This window comes from Gorilla gorilla, chromosome 18 (genome assembly GCF_029281585.2).
Source record: "Gorilla gorilla gorilla isolate KB3781 chromosome 18, NHGRI_mGorGor1-v2.1_pri, whole genome shotgun sequence".
Taxonomy (NCBI): Eukaryota; Metazoa; Chordata; class Mammalia; order Primates; family Hominidae; genus Gorilla; species Gorilla gorilla.
In genome coordinates, this window is record NC_073242.2 from 76,711,167 (window position 1) to 76,731,703 (window position 20,537).

General features: G+C 36.9%; 1 protein-coding gene across 8 annotated transcripts in view; it reads left to right on the forward strand.

Annotated features, from left to right (window-relative positions):
• PHKB (phosphorylase kinase regulatory subunit beta) overlaps nt 1-20,537 on the forward strand; it is a 245,101-nt gene that overhangs the window by 197,812 nt on the left and 26,752 nt on the right. For 7 of the 8 annotated variants that reach the window (XM_019012271.4, XM_063700179.1, XM_004057607.5 and 4 more), the window contains 6 exons: nt 7,790-7,851; nt 7,941-8,103; nt 9,003-9,084; nt 10,958-11,015; nt 13,226-13,316; nt 16,498-16,700. In XM_019012271.4, the coding sequence (XP_018867816.1) occupies nt 7,790-7,851; nt 7,941-8,103; nt 9,003-9,084; nt 10,958-11,015; nt 13,226-13,316; nt 16,498-16,700 (659 nt within the window). Of the gene's footprint in view, nt 1-7,789; nt 7,852-7,940; nt 8,104-9,002; nt 9,085-10,957; nt 11,016-12,174; nt 12,266-13,225; nt 13,317-16,497; nt 16,701-20,537 lie in introns of all 8 variants that reach the window. The other variant, XM_004057608.5, reaches the window with a different exon arrangement.

Consider the following 20,537-nt stretch of genomic DNA (forward strand, 5'->3'; position numbering starts at 1 on the left):
CAACCACCCAAGCTCAAGGGATCCTCCCACCTCAGCCTCCCAAGTAGCTGGGACTACAGGTACATGCCGCCATGCCCAACTAATTTTTTAGTTTTTTGTAGAGACAGCATCTTGCTGTGTTGCCCAGGCTGGTCTCAAACTCCTGGGCTCAAGTGATCCTCCTGCCTCGGCCTCCCGAAGTGCTAGGATTACAGGAATAAGCCACTGCACCCAACCTCATTGTGGCTTTGATTCGCATTTCTCTGATGCTTAGTGATATTGAGCTTTTTTTTTTTTTAAATGTTTCTTCCTGTGTGTAGGAGAAAGATTCTTGATGAATTCACTTATAAGGTGATCTGATGGCAAAAGCTCCTTTTTGTTGTAGAAAGCCTCAGGTGCCAATATTTGGAATTCTTTTCTCTAAGGCTTTTCAGTCTGCCCAGAAAGTTCATCTCTAACCTCATGACCAAACGACATAAACTTTGTTTCCATGTCCTGAAAGCAGGGTGGAGGAAGGGAACCAGGGATCCCACTGTGAAGTATGCAGTCTCCAGCCAAATCCACTGTTTAATCCTTGTATCTCCTGCTCTCCACTATGCCATATACTCTTGAGTGCAGTGTCTTTAACCAGAGAAAAAGCCTTTTGTCTCTCAAAAATCAGGGAGCTGGAAGCAGATAGTAACTCCTTAAGTGTTTAGGGAATGGAAAGGAACTTTTGGACCCAGTCTTCCTATGTGGAGTGTCCGTGAATCCCAGCAGTGTCTGGATCTTAGGGTCCTGAGGCTCTTTCCTGTTCTCTTTGTCCTAATGGATTTATACCTTAGTAGGTTTATACCTTAAACATTTTTTTCCACTATCATTTTTGGGATTTTAGGAAAAACAGGAGTTAAAGATATGTCTTGGTCATATTAGCCAGAAATCTACTTTTGTTTTTATGCTTAAGTGTCCCTCCCATTCCAGGATGTACCTAGGCATTTTTCTATTCCTTTTAAGAAATATGTGGGCCTATATGGGAAAAAAAGACCTAGATAATTTTGAAGAGAAATATAAGATTTGAATAAATAATGGGCTATACCATATTCTTGGATGAAAAGACTATTACAAAAATGTGAGTACCTCCTAAATTAGTCTACTAGTTTATTATAATCATGGTAATTTCAGTGGAGTAGAGCTTTTCGCAATTTCATATGGTTAAGGACAAAAATTAGAGTTCAGGGCCCACCAGGGAAGAGGGATTTCAATAAATACTTCAGACTTCCAGATGACCCTCTTGAAAAGCTATACCTTTGACTAAAAGGGAAGCAGAAATAGTTCACTCCTCACAAAGAGTAGTAGATAATATTATCCAGAACCTCAAAGTATTTCTACAAATATGTACAGTGTCTGTCTTTCATTCAAAATTATCAGGCATGCCACAAGTGATCAAACAACAGAGAGCCACCTACATTGGTTCAGATATTAGAGTTATCAGACATAGACGTCAGAATAACTATGATCAATATGCTTAACTGGCCATCAGAGAAATGCAAATCAAAACCACAAAGAGATACCATCTCACACCAGTTAAAATGGCGATCATTAAAAAGTCAGGAAACAACAGGTGCTGGAGAGGATGTGGAGAAATAGGAACACTTTTACACTGTTGGTGGGACTCTGAACTAGTTCAACCATTGTGGAAGTCAGTGTGGCGATTCCTCAGGGATCTAGAACTAGAAATACCATTTGACCCAGCCATCCCATTACTGGGTATATACCCAAAGGATTATAAATCATGCTACTATAAAGACACATGCACACGTATGTTTATTGCGACACTATTCACAATAGCAAAGACTTGGAACCAACCCAAATGTCCAACAATGATAGACTGGATTAAGAAAATGTGGCACATATACACCATGGAATACTATGCAGCCATAAAAAATGATGAGTTCATGTCCTTTGTAGGGACATGGATGAAGCTGGAAACCATCATTCTCAGCAAACTATCACAAGGACGGAAAACCAAACACCACATGTTCTCACTCATAGGTGTGAATTGAACAATGAGAACACTTGGACACAGGATGGGGAACATCACACACCAGGGCCTGTCGTGTGGTGGGGGGAGGGGGGAGGGATAGCATTAGGAGATATACCTAATGCTAAATGATGAGTTAGTGGGTGCAGCACACCAACATGGCACATGTATACATATGTAACAAACCTGCACGTTGTGCACATGTACCCCAAAAACTTAAAATATAATAAAAAAATAAAGAAAAGAAAAAAATTAGATAACAAGTTGGAGAATTTTATTAGAAACTTTGATAGTACATTTAAAAAGAATCAAATAGAAATTCTAAATGAAAAATTCAGTCACCAAAATTGAGAAGTCAGTGAAACAATGTAGTACTTATTCACTATAATTGATGGCAGAGGATAGGTAAACTCAGAAAAACACCCCAGTATACACACAGGAACTTAAAATAATATGTAATCAAGGAAACAATGAATTAATGGTGGATGTATAGATTATTTAATATATACTTTGGGAAAAATTAAGGAAGTTAGAGTATCACCTCACATCGTACACCAAAATACATTTCAGGTGGATTAAATGACTTAATTTTAAAAGATGTTTATTTTAAGAATAAATCAAAATACTTTTAAGCTTTTACTTTGGGCATATCATAAGCTATCAGTTTTAGCCTCTGATGCTGACAAATTCTTAGTTTTGTGATGACTTTGAGTTGAAAATAATTTTACTTTAAAGTTTAATATTCTGCCATGTTGTGGAGAGTTTTCATTTTATTTGAAGAGTCATAGACAAATTACAAAGACAGTGCAAAGTGTGGTGATTTTCTCTCAAGTCAAATTGAAGGTTTCTCCTTTTCTTTTTGTTTTATTTTAATGTCAAGCACAGCATAGAGTTTTAAAGTTAGAATGATATCCTTTTTAATCCTGCGTCATCTGAAATTGGGAAACTTTTTGCTTATATATCCTTATACACAAAGCTCAAGTTGGTCAAGACCTTAAGATATTTCATCTAATCTTCTCATTTTACAAACAGAACTAGAGCTCTTTGTAGGACAGTAACTGTCTGTAGTCCTAAGACTAGTTACTGCAGAAGGGAATAGAATTCATGGTTTCCCATTCCTAGTTCACTACTTTTTATACTCAAGCACCTGAACTTTCATCACTTTCTTTTCAGCAGCAGAGTTTAATGTCTACTTCACTACCTATCTCATTTTCCCATTTTTAGTTGTGTTTCAGAAATTATAGGAGAAAGAGGTCAGTAGTTTTGTCATGATTCAAAGAGTTTTACTTTTTTTTTTTTTTTTAATTGAGACAGAGTCTCACTCTGTCGCCCAGGCTGGAGTGCAGTGGCGCGATCTTGGCTCACTGCAACCTCCACCTCCCAGGTTCAAGCGATTCTCCTGCCTCAGCCTACCGAGGCAGCTGGGACTACAGGCATGTGCCACCACGCCAGGGTAATTTTTTGTATTTTTAGTAGAGATGGGGTTTCACCGTGTTAGCCAGCATGGTCTCGATCTCCTGACCGCATGATCCACCCGCCTCAGCCTCTGCAAGTGCGGGGATTCCAGGCGTGAGCCACCGCGCCTGGCCAAGTTTTACATTTTTTAAAAAATGTAAATGGAAGTTCACCATTTGTGTTTTTACTTTTTCCTTCTTTTATTTAAATTAAAAATATTTATCAAAAGCAAAATGTAAGTACATAACTGTTCTAGACTTACAGTCATCAGTAACCCAAAATGTCAACAATATTTTTGAAGATCTTCTGAATTTAAATATGTACTTTGCCATCTCTAAAAATTGTGGTAAAACATACATAACATAAAATTTGCCATGTTAATCATTTTTAAGTGTCCAGTTTAATGGTGTTAACTACATTCACCTTGTTGTGCAAACAATCTCTAGAACTGTTTTCATCTTGCAAAACTCAAACTCTATGCTCATAAACAACAGTTCCTCATTCCCCCCACACTCCAGCCTCCATTTTTTTTTTACTAATATAATAAATGAAAATGGCATCTATATGCTCCTCTTGGGTTTTATTTCAGATCCTTTCAAATTTCCTTATCCCCTGATCCACAGTTTCATTCATTACTAGGATCCCAGCCTTCTCTCCCAGCCCCATTACCAAGGACATCTCTCCTTGCAGTTTGTTGCTAGCCATGCTTTCCATGCCCCAAATATACTTGGCTTCCAAATCTCTAAATGTAATTGGATTTTTTTCCCCTCATGCTATGATGGTATTTTAGAGTTGCCTTTTTCTTTTTTTGTTTCTATGTCATACTTTAATTTTACAGCTTAGGTGAATGTTTCCTCTTTAGTGAAGCCTTGGGGACTGGAATTAATTTCTCCTTTCATTGTCCTTCTATGACATTTTGCTTGAATGTTTGCTATGGCTCTTCTTTCATTGTATGTTTAGCTAGTTTCTTCTGCCTGCCTCGCTCTGTGGTTTGTAATCTTTTTCAGCTCAAGGTTCACTCATCTCTGCATCCCCAGAGTACTCTCCTCACTACTGTTATCTGTGGGAAATATTTAAATATTGGCTCATTGATTCAACAAATATTTGTTGTGCTCCGACCGTAGGCACTAGGGATGTAGTGGTGAATATGATACACAAGGTTTTTGACCATATGGGACTTAAATTCTAAAGGGAGAGCCCAACAGAAAACAAAGGTAGGTTGGGAGAGTGATGGGAAGGAATGCAATCTTAGGTAGGATGGTCTGTTGGAAAGGACCCGGTGGGATATAATTGAGTGTTTTAAATATTATATTGCATTTGACACGTACAGTATTATTTAATTACCATCAGAAATAGAATACTAATGCCTAGCAAATTTGTTGTTAAGTATGCTTTTTCCAATACTAATATAGGAGCTTCTACAACCAACTGAATTTTTTTTTTAATCAAAAGCCCTATAGATTATTAATGGAATTTAGCATTTGTCTATTAACTCAGAATAAACATTTATTTTATGGGCTGAATTAGAATATAAGGGTGAGTAGGCTAATAAAATGGAAATTATTAAATAGAATTTTTTTTCTGTTTCAGCATTAGCTATCAGCTTTAAGAATTAAGTAATTCTTGACTCTCTCTTTCTCTCATACCCTGTGTTACAATTTATTATTAAATCCTATTGTCTCTATCCTCAGATTGTATCCAGAATCTAACCACTTCCCATCACCTTCAGTGCTATTATCATGGTCCAAGCTACCATTGTCCCTCACCTAGGTTTCCAGTCATCTCCTAAATTCCAACTAATAAGACAGTCTGTTCATGCTCTACCTGGTCATAAGCAGATTAGGTCATATATCATAAGCCTCCAATGACTTCCTCTCTCACACAAAGTGGAAACCAAAGTTCTTCAAATGGTCTGTGTGCTCTCCGTGATCTGGACCTGCATCTCTGATTTCATCTCCTACCAGCTGCCCCATCTACTCTGTTTCAACCACACTTTCCTCCTCGCTGCTCTCAAAGACACTAAGCATGCTCCTGCCTCAGGACCTTTGCACTTGCCACTCCCAGCCCTGTACACTCTTCCTTCAGATCCATATCATTGACTATAGTCCTTTCTTCAGTTTCTGATTGCATGTTACTTTATTAGAGAAATCCTTTCTGATCAGCTATATGAAATGGCTAACAACCCTCATCCTACTCCCCTGCTCTGGTACTCCCCATCCCCTACCTTTCTTATTTCTACTTTGCACTTATCACCATCTGACATAATAAATACATATATGTAGCATTAATATATATTATAATAATTATTGTATACACAGAGAGGGTCATATGTGTTTTAGTCAATGATGGACCACATATACAATGGAGGTCTCATAAGATTTTAATACTGTATTTTTACTGTACCTTTTCTATCTTTAGATACACAAATATCATCGTATTACAGTTGCCTACAGTATTCAGTACATGTTTGTAGCCTAAGAGCAATAGGCTGTGCCATATAGCTTAGTGCTTAGTAGGCTATGCCACCTACGTTTGTGTAAGTACACTCTATGGGTGTTCACACAACAACGAGATTGCCTAATGATGCATTTCTCAGAATGTATCTTGGTCATTAAGCAATGCATGACAGTGTGTGTGTGTGTGTGTGTGTGTAGCTTTTTTATTGTCTATCCCCTACACATACCTATAAGAACAGTTTCAAGAAGGCAAGAATGTTATGTATTTTGTTCATGCTGTATCCTCAATACCTAACATAGTACCTAGTAGGCCTTCAATAAATATTTGTCTAACAAATCATTTAACTAAAGAGCAAGTTGTATACATGCTAGCCTACATATTAGGAAATATCATTCAATGAACCTGCCTAGGCACAGACCCTGCTCTTAGGGAACTTACTGTTCAAGAGTGATCTGACTATAGCCAGGCTAGTAAAAATGTGTAGATCAACTGCATATTCGGCCTTTCTCACTCAAACTCAAGGAAGCTTTATTATGATTGCTATTAACACGTCCATCCTACCATCTGTAAATGGGCATTTGTTGATCTACTTTGTTTATGAGTTTCCGCTAGAGGAGAAGGCGCTACTATTCTGGGTAGTTAGCCAACAAAAGCAACATTCCCTGTGTCCTGTTTTTTCACATTTGAGATGAACAGTGAGAAAATAGAGAAAATAATATATGTTATAAATATTTTATAAATATGTAATAAATATTGCCTTACTTTTAAGTAATAATTTATGGCTTGCTTTTTATGAGTACATTTCTCAATTTTCTCTGACAATTCATCAGATAATTAGAAGTGACACATAATGCTAAAAATCATTGTAGGTTTATCATTCATTTATACTGTTCATACTGTTCACCATGAACCACTGACAAACACAAACAGTGTTTAAGGTCATTTAGTTTGTTCAACCTATAATCAGAAACTAATGGAAAATAAAATGGCCAAATATGGGTAGCCATATGCCAGAATGCAGAGAAGCATTAGCCTGGATAACCAATACCTTCATGTTCCTGAAAAAAATGGAGACTTGTCGGCATCCTATCATTGGATGGCCCAGAAATACATTACAGTAGCAGAATCCACAGTGCAATTTCACATCTTTTCCCAAAGCAATTTTAGTATTTTATGTTTTTCCTAATTTGGATATTTTATTTTATTTTATTTTATTTTATTTTATTTTATTTTATTTATTTATTTATTTATTTTTTGAGACGGAGTCTCACTCTATTGCCAGGCCAGAGTACAGTGGTGCAATCTTGGCTCACTGCAGCCTCCACCTTCTAGGTTCAAGTGATTCTTCTGCCTCAGCCTTCTGAGTAGCTGGGACTACAGGCACATGCCACCACGCCCAGCTAATTTTTGTATTTTTAGTAGAGATGGGGTTTCACCAGGACAGCCAAGATAGTGTTGATCTCTTGACCTCATGATCCACCCGCCTTGACACCCCAAAGTGCTGGGATTACAGGCATGAGCCACTGCACCCGGTCAGAAATGTTATTTTTTTTAACATTTTAATGGTTACTGAATTATTTTAATTCCAGATTAAAAGTAAATGCCTGCAATTCTAAGAACAGAGAGTCCATCTCATGTTGACCTATTTATAATGACTCATAAACTTGTAACGACGTGTATATTCTATTTTAGGGGTTTTTTGTGTGTGTAGAAACCTGTGTGATTTTAGAATGTTCATTTAAGAATTGCTTCAGAATTGTATATATTTTTAAGCAATTTTTTGAAGTATTACTTAATTACAGAAAGGTATGCACACAGGCCATAAGAGTATGGCTTGATGTATCTAAGAGTTTCTAATCTTTTTCGATCACGTTTCAGACACTAATATCTGGAGCTGTAGTAGAACAACTTGATTTCCTACGAATCAGTGACACAGAAGAGTAAGTCCCTTTGGGTTATTTCATTTTTGGGTTTTTTGAAATTACATTAGAAAAGCAGAAAATATGAAACCTTTTCTTTTAATTTTCAGGCTTCCAGAATTTAAGAGTTTTGAGGAACTAGAACCTCCCAAACATTCAAAAGTCAAACGGCAAAGCAGCACCCCTAGTGCTCCTGAACTGGGACAGCAGCCAGATGTCAACATTAGTGAATGGAAGGACAAACCCACCCATGAAATTCTTCAAAAACTGAATGTGAGACAGATGCACTTCCCACATGGCCCTAAGTGAGGTTGCTGGAGCAGAAGCTCCCAGAATCAGACCATATGTCTTTTTGTCCTGTCAGTGAAGGTAGCAATTAATCTGGAGGTGGATGACTTGTCTACTCCCAGGGCAACCATGAGAAGTTGTTCTCTTGGTCTAACATCTGCATGGATATCTTTAAAAATGCTTAAGAAGTGCAGGTGAATATGTTTGTCTTGGATATACAAGTATGGTATGAGCCATTAAAGAAGTCAATGATAGTTGCCTTTGGGTTCTCCAGATTTCCCTTTCAGTGCCCTCTTTCTCCCTTTCTGCCCCCATCTTGTCCCCTGCCCCAGTGTTTAGGTCTAATGCTTGCTTTAGGTCAGTCCTGTCACTGAGTAAAGCAATCCTTTCACTGTGCTTATAGCACAGTGCCGTAATATGTAATAAACACTCTAAACAAGTCCCCTCCTATCATCCATCTCTTCACAACAGTTTGCTAGCAACATGGTCTCCCATTTACCAATAAGAAGAATCAAGAAGGGAGTGGTTAAATGACCTGGCCAAGTCTCTCAGAGAGTGGCAAAATCAATATTAATGCTTGTAGATAAAATATTTTCTGTTCATTACTTATCTTGTTTTCTGGCAAATTTAATTATTAAATTCTACCACCCCAGGAAGCCAGCTTGTCACTTGTCTACCCTCTATCTCTAAGATATCTAAGATAAATATGAATCGTTGTATAATGTCATCTTATGCTTGATATTATATCAATGACATTTTATCTTTCCTTAGTTACATAGTAAAGTGTTTCTTCTCTGCATCATGTGGTTTTGTGATTAGTTACCCTGTGTGGTAACTGCTGTACCCATTTCATTCCAGTTCCTCACCGTGATTTATATTTTCAGGATTGCAGTTGTCTGGCTAGCCAAGCCATCCTGCTGGGTATACTGCTCAAAAGAGAAGGCCCCAACTTCATCACAAAGGAAGGTAAGCGTGCATGTCTAAGAGAACATTTTAAGAGGACCTCTCTAGCCTTGAACATATATCAAATATGCATAAGCTATCCACTAAAATGTTACAAGTTATTTCTCCTTTCATTAAACCTTCTTTTTCACTTTTGAATGGAAAATGTTCATTCATACCCCCTAGAGTGGAGGAGACTGATGTATGAACCCCTAACTGGCTTTCATGCAGTGATGCTTGATTGTTTCTCTGATTGTCTGAAAAGTATTGGAGCTTGGATTGTGCCTGTGCCTGTTAACCTCTGATGAATTCCATAGTTGTTTATTGACAGTTTCTGTTTCCAGTTTTATCTTCTCTAATTTTTCCAGAATAACATTGAATTGTTATGTCTATAAAAATTAGCTCTCTCATGGTCTGCAGCAGCCATTTGAAATGGAACATGGCATTTAATAGAATTGTGCTCTGAAGATGGTTAATAAAAATAAATCATTTGTAATCATGTCTGTGTCCACTCTGCATTAAGGATGAAAACCAGTTATCCCCCAGATTCACACTTGCATGTGGAGTCACCACTGTAAGGAATCTTTAAGTTCTCCACCATGGTCCGCTTCTGACATTTTATAATACAGAATAATACAGAATACAGTTCAAGTACTTAATGTCTAGCTATTCAAAAATGTTTGGCTTATTTGAAAATACTCTGTTAAGAGGTGTGTGTTGATATGGTTAGAACTGAAAAACAGCAGTAGAATTAATAATACATATAGTTCTGGTAATTAACTGAGCGTAGTTATTTATTCAAATGAGATCTACTTAGTTTTTGCCTTATTATATCTAAGAGATAACCTTCTTCAGTATTATAGATGTGAATTGAATAGTTTTCAATTTCTTAGCTTGTTAAAGGCAGAGGAACTTTTAGCAAATTTCAAACAGAATCTTGCATGTTGCTAATTAGTCTTAAAACTGTAAGTATAAGCAGAATCTCAGTTATATTTAGGACATTCATTGAAATTTGCACTTTATCTAAAACAGTAGGATTTTTAAAAATCAAACATTTCATTAGAAACCTAGAATTCAGAATGGCTGTTTTTTTAATTTAAAAGTTTTAGTGCTTTTAAATAAAAGAAAATTTATATAAAATAGTTTATAATGAAAATGCTAAGGGAATGATTTTTTAAACCATTTTTATAAATTTGAGAATAATATTCATTAAATGTTTTAAATCTATAAAACCTTATTTGAAACTTTGAAAATCATATGCATCTACAGAATCTGAATATAATTTTATCCAATTTGTTAAAAGGCTGTAAAAAGTTTAGAGTAAAATGTTAAAGATCTTGTTTTTTATCTTTGTTTTCTTTTTGGCGCTCTTTCCTGTCACATTGTGATTTTACAGGCAAAATCAGTGGCCAAATAATGAAACCCACTGGTGTCTTTTGAGCAGTAGCATATGTTGGAATGATCATAGCCCCAGGTACATAACAAGGCCTCAGTAAAGTTTTATTGAACAAATAAATGAAAACTCATATATATTAGAGTCTACAGTATTTGTTCAATTGCTAATTATTTTACTATATTCTCTTTTCTTTTTTTCTGCAGTAAATTAAAATAGCATTTGTATTTGTTAAAAGTTTAGATTGCATATTAATTAGGAAAACAGTTGAATTTCGAGAAATAAAATACCAATATTACATACTCAGACTAAATAGTATCAAGTGCTGGGGATAGTCACACTCTACATATTTGAGTTACATATTTAAATATGTCAGTTCAGAACATTAATGGATCGATGTATCAACTCTAGTGAAGCACAGTGAAAATGAGTACTTTTAAGAGGAATAAATGTGCATTTAATTAAAAGCTTTATTCAACAAAGACTCTATTATCCAATGTCTAGGTACCGTTTCTGATCACATTGAGAGAGTCTATAGAAGAGCTGGCAGCCAAAAACTTTGGTTTGTATTAGTGTCCTTGTTGTTATGTTTTATTTTTGTGTTGTCATATTCGGTAGCCTAAAGAAAATGGACCAATATTAAAGATAGTTATTCATCCTAATTTTTACTTTTAACCTCCAAGGTTACAGCACTTTCTAAGAATGTGCCTATGTAGCATGTCTTTCCCCCCACTGCCTCCACCAAAATTCTGAGAACAAAGACACTGTAGGGATTGAACCTGAAGAGTATTCGCTGGAATGGTATGCTAAGGTTTCTTTCCTGCTGTACACCTCCTCTGCCCCAACAAGGTGCTTTAAGTTCTGTTTTTTAATTTAGGAAACCTGTTCTGCTATTATAGAAGGCCATGAAAAGAGACCAGTGATTTATCTAATCATAAGCAAAAATAATATACTTAGAAGGCTATTGTCTTGTCACTTAAGTTGAATGAATCCCAGTGATTGTAGTTGCTTCACGAAAAATAACCAATTTGTTCTACAGAGGTAGTCTGTTCCCAGAGATTGAAAAAAAAAAAAAGAAGTAGGAAAGTTTAAATAAATAAAATTGTTTAAATTCACAATGGAGGGCCAATTCATATGGCCCTCTGCATTTTGATGTAATTCTAACAGTTTTACTAGCAGAATCTAACAAATTTTGAAAGTCAGAGCGTATGTATAGATATATATACACATGCACACATTTTTTTAATGATACGTTATCCACTTAAAAAAAAAAAGTCTCAAGAATGTCATAAGAAACTCCCTTAACCTTAATGAGCCTCAGGTTTCTAATCCCTAAAATAAAGGGATTAAACAAAACAATCTCTTAGAATATTTCAATTCTATTTTTATAATAAATATGCCGTTCCTCCTCAGAAGAAATAATGTAATAATCCTATAGTTAAATCTTTCAAATTTTCACTGTAAATTCTCAGTACAGTAAGACATCAAGCCAATAAGTGATAGTTCTGGTAAACTTTCTTAGCCAGTAAGTTTCAAGTGTGGTCTGTAGTCTTATTTTTGATTAAGCACATCTGTTCTTGCTTTATGTATTACACTTTATGCATTTCAGATAAATCATTAACTAGCAAACATTTAGAATGCTGACTGTTATGTTTGGAAGAACTCCTGGAAGTTTTATTTACTCTATTTTCCCTTTTATGGCTTTCCACTGACACACCCAGGTTGGCGGTGCGCTACGGGGCTGCATTTACCCAGAAATTTTCTTCCTCTATAGCCCCACACATTACTACTTTTCTGGTACATGGGAAACAGGTAACATGCACAGAATTTGAAAACCCAAGCTGCTTGAAATGTGTGGGCTTATTTGCACTCTGAAGGTTAAATATGTCTTTTGGTCTTATAGTGTGTGGGTGAAAGCTTCTCTAGAAGTAGGAAGTGTTTGTTTCACTAACTTTATTAGTTATTGACTTAATTTTCTTTTAGTCATCTATGTTGAAATTAAGGAATATAAATGCTTTTTATAAGTCAGCTTCTGTGGATATCCTGAAATACATGAAGATTGCAGCCAGTTTCAAACCTACATTTTTATTTCTCTAAAAGTTCCACGTGAATTTTTACTTTTGAGGGAAAAAAATTGTCTTATGTATTGCACGTGCTGTACTTTAAAAAAAAAAATCTGTTCTCCCTAGGTTCTAAGACTTTTTCAGTAATATAAAAATAGCAGTGTGAATTCCTTCCCCCAACATTATGGCTTTATCAGTAAAAAGAAATACTGGTATTTCATTGTAGCACTTTCTAAAATTCAGTACTAAGTGAATCCTCTAATCCAGAGATTTGGTTATCTAGGCACCAAAAGAAACATGATTTAAAGTGGTTATAGAAATAGGTCACATGTACTAGTGACAGATTTAGTAATGAACTTGTTAATGCAAAATCAGAATACCCTCTTAATCCCTCCTATACACCCTCCCTCCCTAATCAAAATAATAATTAGGTTTTCTTTTTTTGCTTTTTATATCAATAGTTTCATCAATAATATTTTTGTCACAGCTTGGTGGCAGGGATGAGGTGGAGGGATCCCTCCCTAATTCTGAATGGTCCTGCAGTCTGGGAAATTTCAGCTGTTAGGTTCAATGTCCTGGGCAGTGTTTCCTCCAAATGATGATGTGAGGATTCCACTGTGTATATTTAAAGATTACCAAATCAGGGCCCCATGCATTCCTCATCTTTTAGATTTGTGAACATCTGGCCTGCTCTCTTCTTTGCCCCCAGGTCGGTTGTACGCCGTGCAGCAAGTCTTTTAAGTAAAGTAGTGGACAGCCTGGCCCCATCCATTACTAATGTTTTAGTGCAGGGCAAACAGGTAAGTATTTGCTTTTCAGACACTTATTTGGTCCCAGTTGCAAAGATTTCTGGCTAGGACCCTTAATTTTAAGTCTGGCAAACCTCAATGTCATAGGCCTCTTACAATCAGATTTATAAGGGCTCAGGCACTTTCTATCAAAGTCTCCTTCCCCAAGCAAAATCTAGTCAGAAAGTTATTAAATGGGCCTTCCCCTTTCCTGCTGCACCTTAGAGCTATAATCTTCAACTCCTGAGTTGAGATCAATGCAGATGCTAATGTAGAAAATGGACCAATAACTGCTGAAGTACTCCAGACAGGTTTTGGATAGGCAGAGCAGAGGTAGGTGAACAGCGAAGGGCGCATCTTCCCTTCTGCTCCACATGAGATCTCCCCACTTAGAAAGCATGGTGTTCATGCCCAGCCAGGGTCTTTGCGTGCCAGTGCTGCTCCCCAGATCCCCTGCCCCAGGCCATCTCTAACCCCAGCTCCTCCCCATTCACCAGGGCCAACTCTGTCACCTCCTCCTCACGGAGCCATCTCCAGTTAGCAGTGGTCTCTCTCTCTGGAGTCTCACAATAGGTCTGTGACAATTCCCACAATCTGCCCTGGGTCCCAGTTCATTTGAATGTGTGTCTCTCACCTCATGGTAGGCTGTGAACCCCCAGGGGTCAGAGTCTGGGTCTTGTCCAGTACACGTCCCAGTGTGCCCAGCATGGGGCCTTGCTTGGAAAAAGCACTTGGTGAATGTTGGTTCAATTGAGCCTTGCATGTGGGGTGTGGCTGCTCATTTTCTGTTTTGTTTTCTATAAGCTCTAATTTACCTGGCTGAATCATCCTTTGATTAGAATGAAAACCTGTCCACTTACTCTCTGTCTCTTCTCTGGGAATATATGTGCTTTATTGTGTTTTCCTGAGAGTTAATCTGGGGATATAATAATCTTTAGTAATATGAAGTACTTTAACGCTCTTCAATGGAATCAACCCATTGGTCATATTTCAGGGCTCTTAATTCATTAAGATTAAAATTATTCATCCTTACATTTAGCTTTTGAAATGTTAGAATAATAAGCTATTTATTGTTTCCTGTAATATTTAATAATTAAAAATAATTGTACTAATAAAAGATAAAAGATTCCTGCTGGGCATGGTGGCTCACACCTGTAATCCAAACACTTTGGGGGCCAAGGCGGGAGGATCACTTGAGGCCAGGAATTCGAGACCAGCCTGAGCACATAGCAAGACCCTATCTCTGCAAAAAAAAGAAAAAAAAATAGTTGGGCCTGGTGGCACATGCCTTTGGTTTCAGTGCCTTGGGAAGCTGAGGTAGGAGGATTGCTTGAGCCCAAGAGTTTGAGGCTGTAGTGAGCTGTGATCATACACTCCAGCCTGGGCAACACAGCAATACCCTGTCGTTTAAAGAAATTAAAAAGAAAAAATAAGAAAACTCCTAAGAAAAAGTTAAATCACTTCATATATGTTATTTTCTCCAAATTATTGAGAGGTAGAATTTTTATCCCTGTTTGTTGGCTAAAACAGACCAAAATACAGGAAGTAACTTATCTAGTGCCTTTTCTCACCAGAATTCTCATCTCCAGCCAGAGTCTTGTGTTTTTACCCTGAACCAAGCCACCTCTGAAAGAAAGTTAAACAGGCTTTGAGAAGATATTTTTCCTTGGATTTTGGATCCTTGTAGCATTTCTGAAAAGAGAGTTAACTCTGCATATGAACATTCAGAAGCTTTTGGAGACCTTCAGGGTCATCAGCACCTGACACTGGGAGAAAGGGTGGGTTAGGGTTGGTTCTGTCCAATCTACACAGTATCTAAAGGGGGCTTGCAGCCTGTGATCCTGAGATCCTGCTCCTACATCCTGGAAGCCTCAGAGCCTGCCCTAAGGTTGTGCCTGGACCATTGCTCATCACACTAGCGTGTCTCCCAGGGTAACAGTCACTTACAGAGCTGGGCAAGACTCGGAGGCCAGTAGCTCAGCTTCATTACCAGAGGCATGGAGTCCATTCTCTGACCGCATCTTACCTCTTTACAAAAGAGAAATGAGAATGGAGCATTCAGAATTTTTACTCGTGCGTTATTCAAATGCCACCCTAAGTACTGAAGTAATATTGTTTCTACCAAGCACATTCGGATCACCTCAAGCTCTGTGGAATGAAATCATGGCTTAGTCATCATTGCTTCTAGAGGCAATGATGTGCCTTCTGTTTGTTTTCTTCTTTACACACTGACATTTTAATAAAAGTATTCACACGCAGACTAACTGGTTCGTGCCACTTGTGATATAATAAACCAGCAGTTCACAGTTTTCACTCCATTACAAAATTGAGGCAATAGACTCCATGTTCTGCTCTCTCCCCTCATCTCTGTGGCCTTTGATATGCTATTCTTTTTTCCTGCCTTTTATAATTGTACACTGTACATGGAAAAGAGATGGAAAGGGGTATTCAGGGAGAAGGGCGGCCTGCAGAGTCCCCTGGGAGAAGAATGCCAGGTATAGAGGAGAGAGAGAGACCAGCTTATTCCCCTTGCCAGCTTCAGCAGCATTCTGCCCGGAGTTTTTTTGGCCATTTCACTCTATGCTGTCTCCTGTCCCAGGCTGTGGGCAGCCTGTTCCTTCCCCTCCACAGGTGAGAGATCTGTCACCACATATTTTAACCCTCACCAGCCACCTTGCATTATGCCCAGAAAAATGAGGGCTACACAGGAACTGGGTGGCCTCACACCTGCCTTTGAAAGGTTATAGTGTTGCTGAGGCAAAAGGATCTGCCTGAGAAACTATAAAAGAATCAAAAAGTTTATCTCTCAAATACCAAATTGTGTAGACTGCAGTAAAGTGAAACTCTTCAACCTATTCTGGTTTCTCTGGGGAGTTTCTAGTACTAAAGTCATTCAGAATAATTTTAATAGTTATTTATATTCCTTCCCTGCTTTTATCCACTGACCTCCACTCCCCTAACTGGAACCCTCACCTGCCCTTATATTTTAGACTAGACTGTGAACCATCATGAATTCCAGTGGGAGTCACGCTTTGAAACCCATTTTAATAAATACCAGGAACAGTTATTCTACCTAATTCCCTAGCTTATATAGAGTAATTTCAGCCTGCCAGTCATTCTGAGCCTTGATTTTTTTTAATTTTTATCTTTTAGTAGCTAGGAGAATTTTTCAATAAAATTCTGCCACTCGTAGGTAACTCTGGGTGCCTTTGGGCATGAAGAAGAAGTTATCTCTAATCCTTTGTCTCCAAGAGTGATTCAAAACATCATCTATTATAAGTGTAACACCCATGATGAGAGGGAAGCGGTCATTCAGCAAGAACTGGTCATCCATATTGGCTGGATCATCTCCAATAACCCTGAGTTATTCAGTGGCATGCTGAAAATACGAATCGGGTGAGTGAAGTCCTTTGCATTTGCATAAAGAGAATTGTTCAAGTTGTCCTCTAACAGACCCGGCCTCTCCAAGTGAAGCAATGTTCCTGGTGTCTGGTGAGTATTCAGCAAAGAGCACCTGTCCTCTAAGCCATGCAGGCAATATCTGGGGGTATGAAAAATAAATGCCACTAGCCTGAAAGAATCCTTAACGTTTATTTCACACCCGAGTTAGACATAGTGAAGTAACTCCTTTGTCTGGTAAAATCAAACCCCAGAAATTTCAACAGCTGTGTCGTGTAAAACGCTAAGCACAGTACTTGCAAAAATTCCTAGAAATAAAATGGATAGGACTTAAGAAAAGAATGATTTTCAGTAAAACTGTCAGGAGGACACATCCAGATAAAAATTTGGTCCTTTTAAGAATATTCTATACCCATTTTCTACCAAAATCTATTTATTGATTTTTAATATTGTTGTTCTTGGAGAAGAAATCAAAATAAGGCTCTGATGATCTTGAATATTTGTAATCAAGAATTTTATGAGGCAGCATGGTGTAGGAAAAATTAACCAGGCTCTGGAATTCAGCAGAACTGAGTTCAAGTTCCAACTGCCATTGTTGTCTCAGTAACCTTGGATAAATGACTGAACCTCTCTAGCCTCACTTTAATACCAGTTTCTTTGTTTTATATGAAAATGAAATGAGATATGTTTTAAAAGTCTATGACAAGCTAAGGAAGTATAAATGTTTCTTTTTTAAATACATTTTTTATTGTACAAGTATCATGTGAGTATGTCCTGATTGTAAAAGAGCCCAATGATATCTGAGCTTATAGTGTAATCTAACAGGTGGCCAACTTTAGAGGGTGTTTCTCAAGTGTTTGAAAAGAATATACATTCTCTGTTGGGTGCAAACATACATGTATGTGTATGAGTGTGAAATAAGTATATGTAGCTTGCTAACTGTAAAACTGGAATTTTAATATCTTTACTATCTCTATTTGGTCATTGCTGATAAAACTCTTAATTTCTCATTATAATTGTGGTTGTATCAATTTCTCGTTGCATTTTTATTTGTATCAGTTTTGCTTTATGTAGTTGTTTTTTGTTTTTTGTTTTTTGAGATGGAGTCTCATTCCTATCACACAGGCTAGAGTGCAGTGGTGCGATCTCAGCTCACTGCAACTGCCGCCTCCCAGGTTCAAGCAATCTTTCCACCTAAGACTCCCAAGTGGCTGGGATTACAAGCGTGCGCCACCACACCCAGCTAATTTTTGTATTTTTAGTAGAGACAGGGTTTCACCATGTTGGCCAAGCTGGTCTTGAACTCTTTACCTTTAGTGATCTGCCTGCCTCAGCCACCCAAAGTACTGGGATTACAGGTGTGAGCCACCTCACCTGGCTGCTTTATGTAGTTTAAAACTTTGATTTTGTCCATGTCTCTTCATAACTTTTACCAATATATCTTCATGTCATTGATTACTTTTCAACTTTTTTTTTAAACTTCAAACATTTACAAAAATACAGAGACTAGTATAATACAGACTTATGTGCCCATACTATCAGCCAGCCTCAACAATATTATCATCTGGTCCGTCTTACTTCACCCATACCCCCATCTACTAACCACCTGCTCCCACAGTACCCTGTCAGTTTTGAAAGGCAAATCCATATCTTCTAATCTGTAAATACTTAAATTTGTATCTCAAAAACATAAGAACGTTTTCAAAGCATAAACACGGTACTGTTACCATGCATAAAAAACAATTGAATTATGTTTGTCAAATATTATTGCCATACCTTTCTCCATCTGTCATTATTAGCTTGCTATATTGTCTTCCATCCTTTTTGCATTCAATGTTCTTTTATAATTTTGTATGTATTATGTATGTTTTTATATTCAGCACTATGCTGTATTAATATACTCTGAGAGCATCTTATAAGAAGCATGTAACATAAAATTTACCATCTTAACCATTTTTAAATATACAGTACAGTAGTATTAACTATATACATAATGTTGTCTTTTAATAGAAATATATATTTCATATTTGTTTTCTTTCTTTTACATTTTGACCTATTTCTACATTTTATACTTTATAATTTACCATGCTTTCTTATAACTTTTTTCCTTTTCTGTTTATTGTTGGGTTGAGCTCCTTTTCATTCCACTAGTTTTACACGTAAATGTGACGTACTTTTTTAAACATTATTACCCATTTTTTCCTTCAAAATCACATGTGAAAAATGCATTGCGTATTTGGCAATATCTGCATACATCGTAATTCATCAGTTCTCATCCAAGGAGTTCACAGTATTCACACAAGTACCATAAAGATATATTTTGCAGCAGTCTTCCTTTCAGCATTATCCGAAATAGTGGAACATTGCGAACAACCTAGATGTTCCTTAGTAGGAAATAGTTTGAATAAATTGGTTTTTAGCCATATAAAAAATGCTGTGCTACCTACAGTGAACGAGATAAAGTCCTATATACCAACATTTATGAATGTCCTAGATAAATGTAAAAAAAGGTGCAGTGTATTGTTCCACTTTTTATAAAAGAACAATAATAATACCATACATATATCTGTGTAATGTATGTGTGCAAAAGTATCTGAAAAATACATATCAAATTGGTGTCAGTTACTTTCTCTAGGAGATTTCTACTTTCTAAGTTACATTTTTCAGTATTATTTTAAAAATTACTTTAGCTTATTATTTTTAAGTGATTTGCCTGATTTCAACTACAGTATATTTCAGTCAAATTTCCTTATCTTTGTCTCTTCTTTCTTTTGATTGAAAGTAAATTACCTGCATAGAATTTGACCTTCACTCTTATCCCTTAAAATAGTTTCTTTCAAAGATTCGGAGCTATTTTGAATCAGTTATAAGAACTTTGAGTTATATCCTGATTTGTTCAGTCTGTTTGCCCTGATATTTTCAACTCCAACCTCTTGACTCCACATGAGGATAGAGAAATGGTTCTTTCATGTGAGTTAACTCCAGATGAAAAGAAATGTGATTCTCCATCTCTGTACATGGTATAAAAGTACTCTATTGTCACAGACTCAGGCATTGATCTGAGACAGACTGAGAAGTATAGGTTATAAGTCTTCCAAAGCACATTCTTTGAAATAAGTGTAATAAGTGTTCAGGGAGCCTTTTCAAGTGACAGCCATCCTTGCAGAGGTTTCAACAAAGCCTTAGAGTGAAGGTAAACAGTTTCCCAAGATTTTACGCTGCTGTGTTTTTCAGTCTATAGTAGTTTTTCCTTTACTGCTTATTCAGCATTTTAAGCTAATTTAGGTCCTCTACAAATCTCATGTAATTCCCTTTCTTGAATTCAACTCTAACCTGATGCTTCTTTCTATTCATGGGAATGGATATTTATTCTAAAAATAGCATTCTTTCTGTGTTTATATCTGTTACTCTGTATGTTCGGTGCTTTCCATGAGAAATGACATACCATTTTTCCTTATACTGTGTTACCCAAAGTAAAAATGTCAGGTGGCAACATGTGACTTAGTATTTAACAGTCAACTGACTCATAAAGAAATTTGCTATGAAACCTTAATTATTCACCATCCTGAAACTCATTCTGGAATTGTGGCATTATATTCTCATTGCGAGTATTAATAGTGTCCCTGCCGATGTACATTTCACTCTTATGTGGGTCTCACGAGATCAGTTCTAACCACTGGGACTATTTCAGCTGGGAAGCAATCTGGTATTTTTTTTTTATTAAGGAGTGATTTATTTAAGAAATTTCCTTCTGCTAAGGATAGGAACTAGATCTTGTATTACTTCCCATCTGTCTTACAGTCTCTTTCATCAGAGATACTCAATAAATATTGG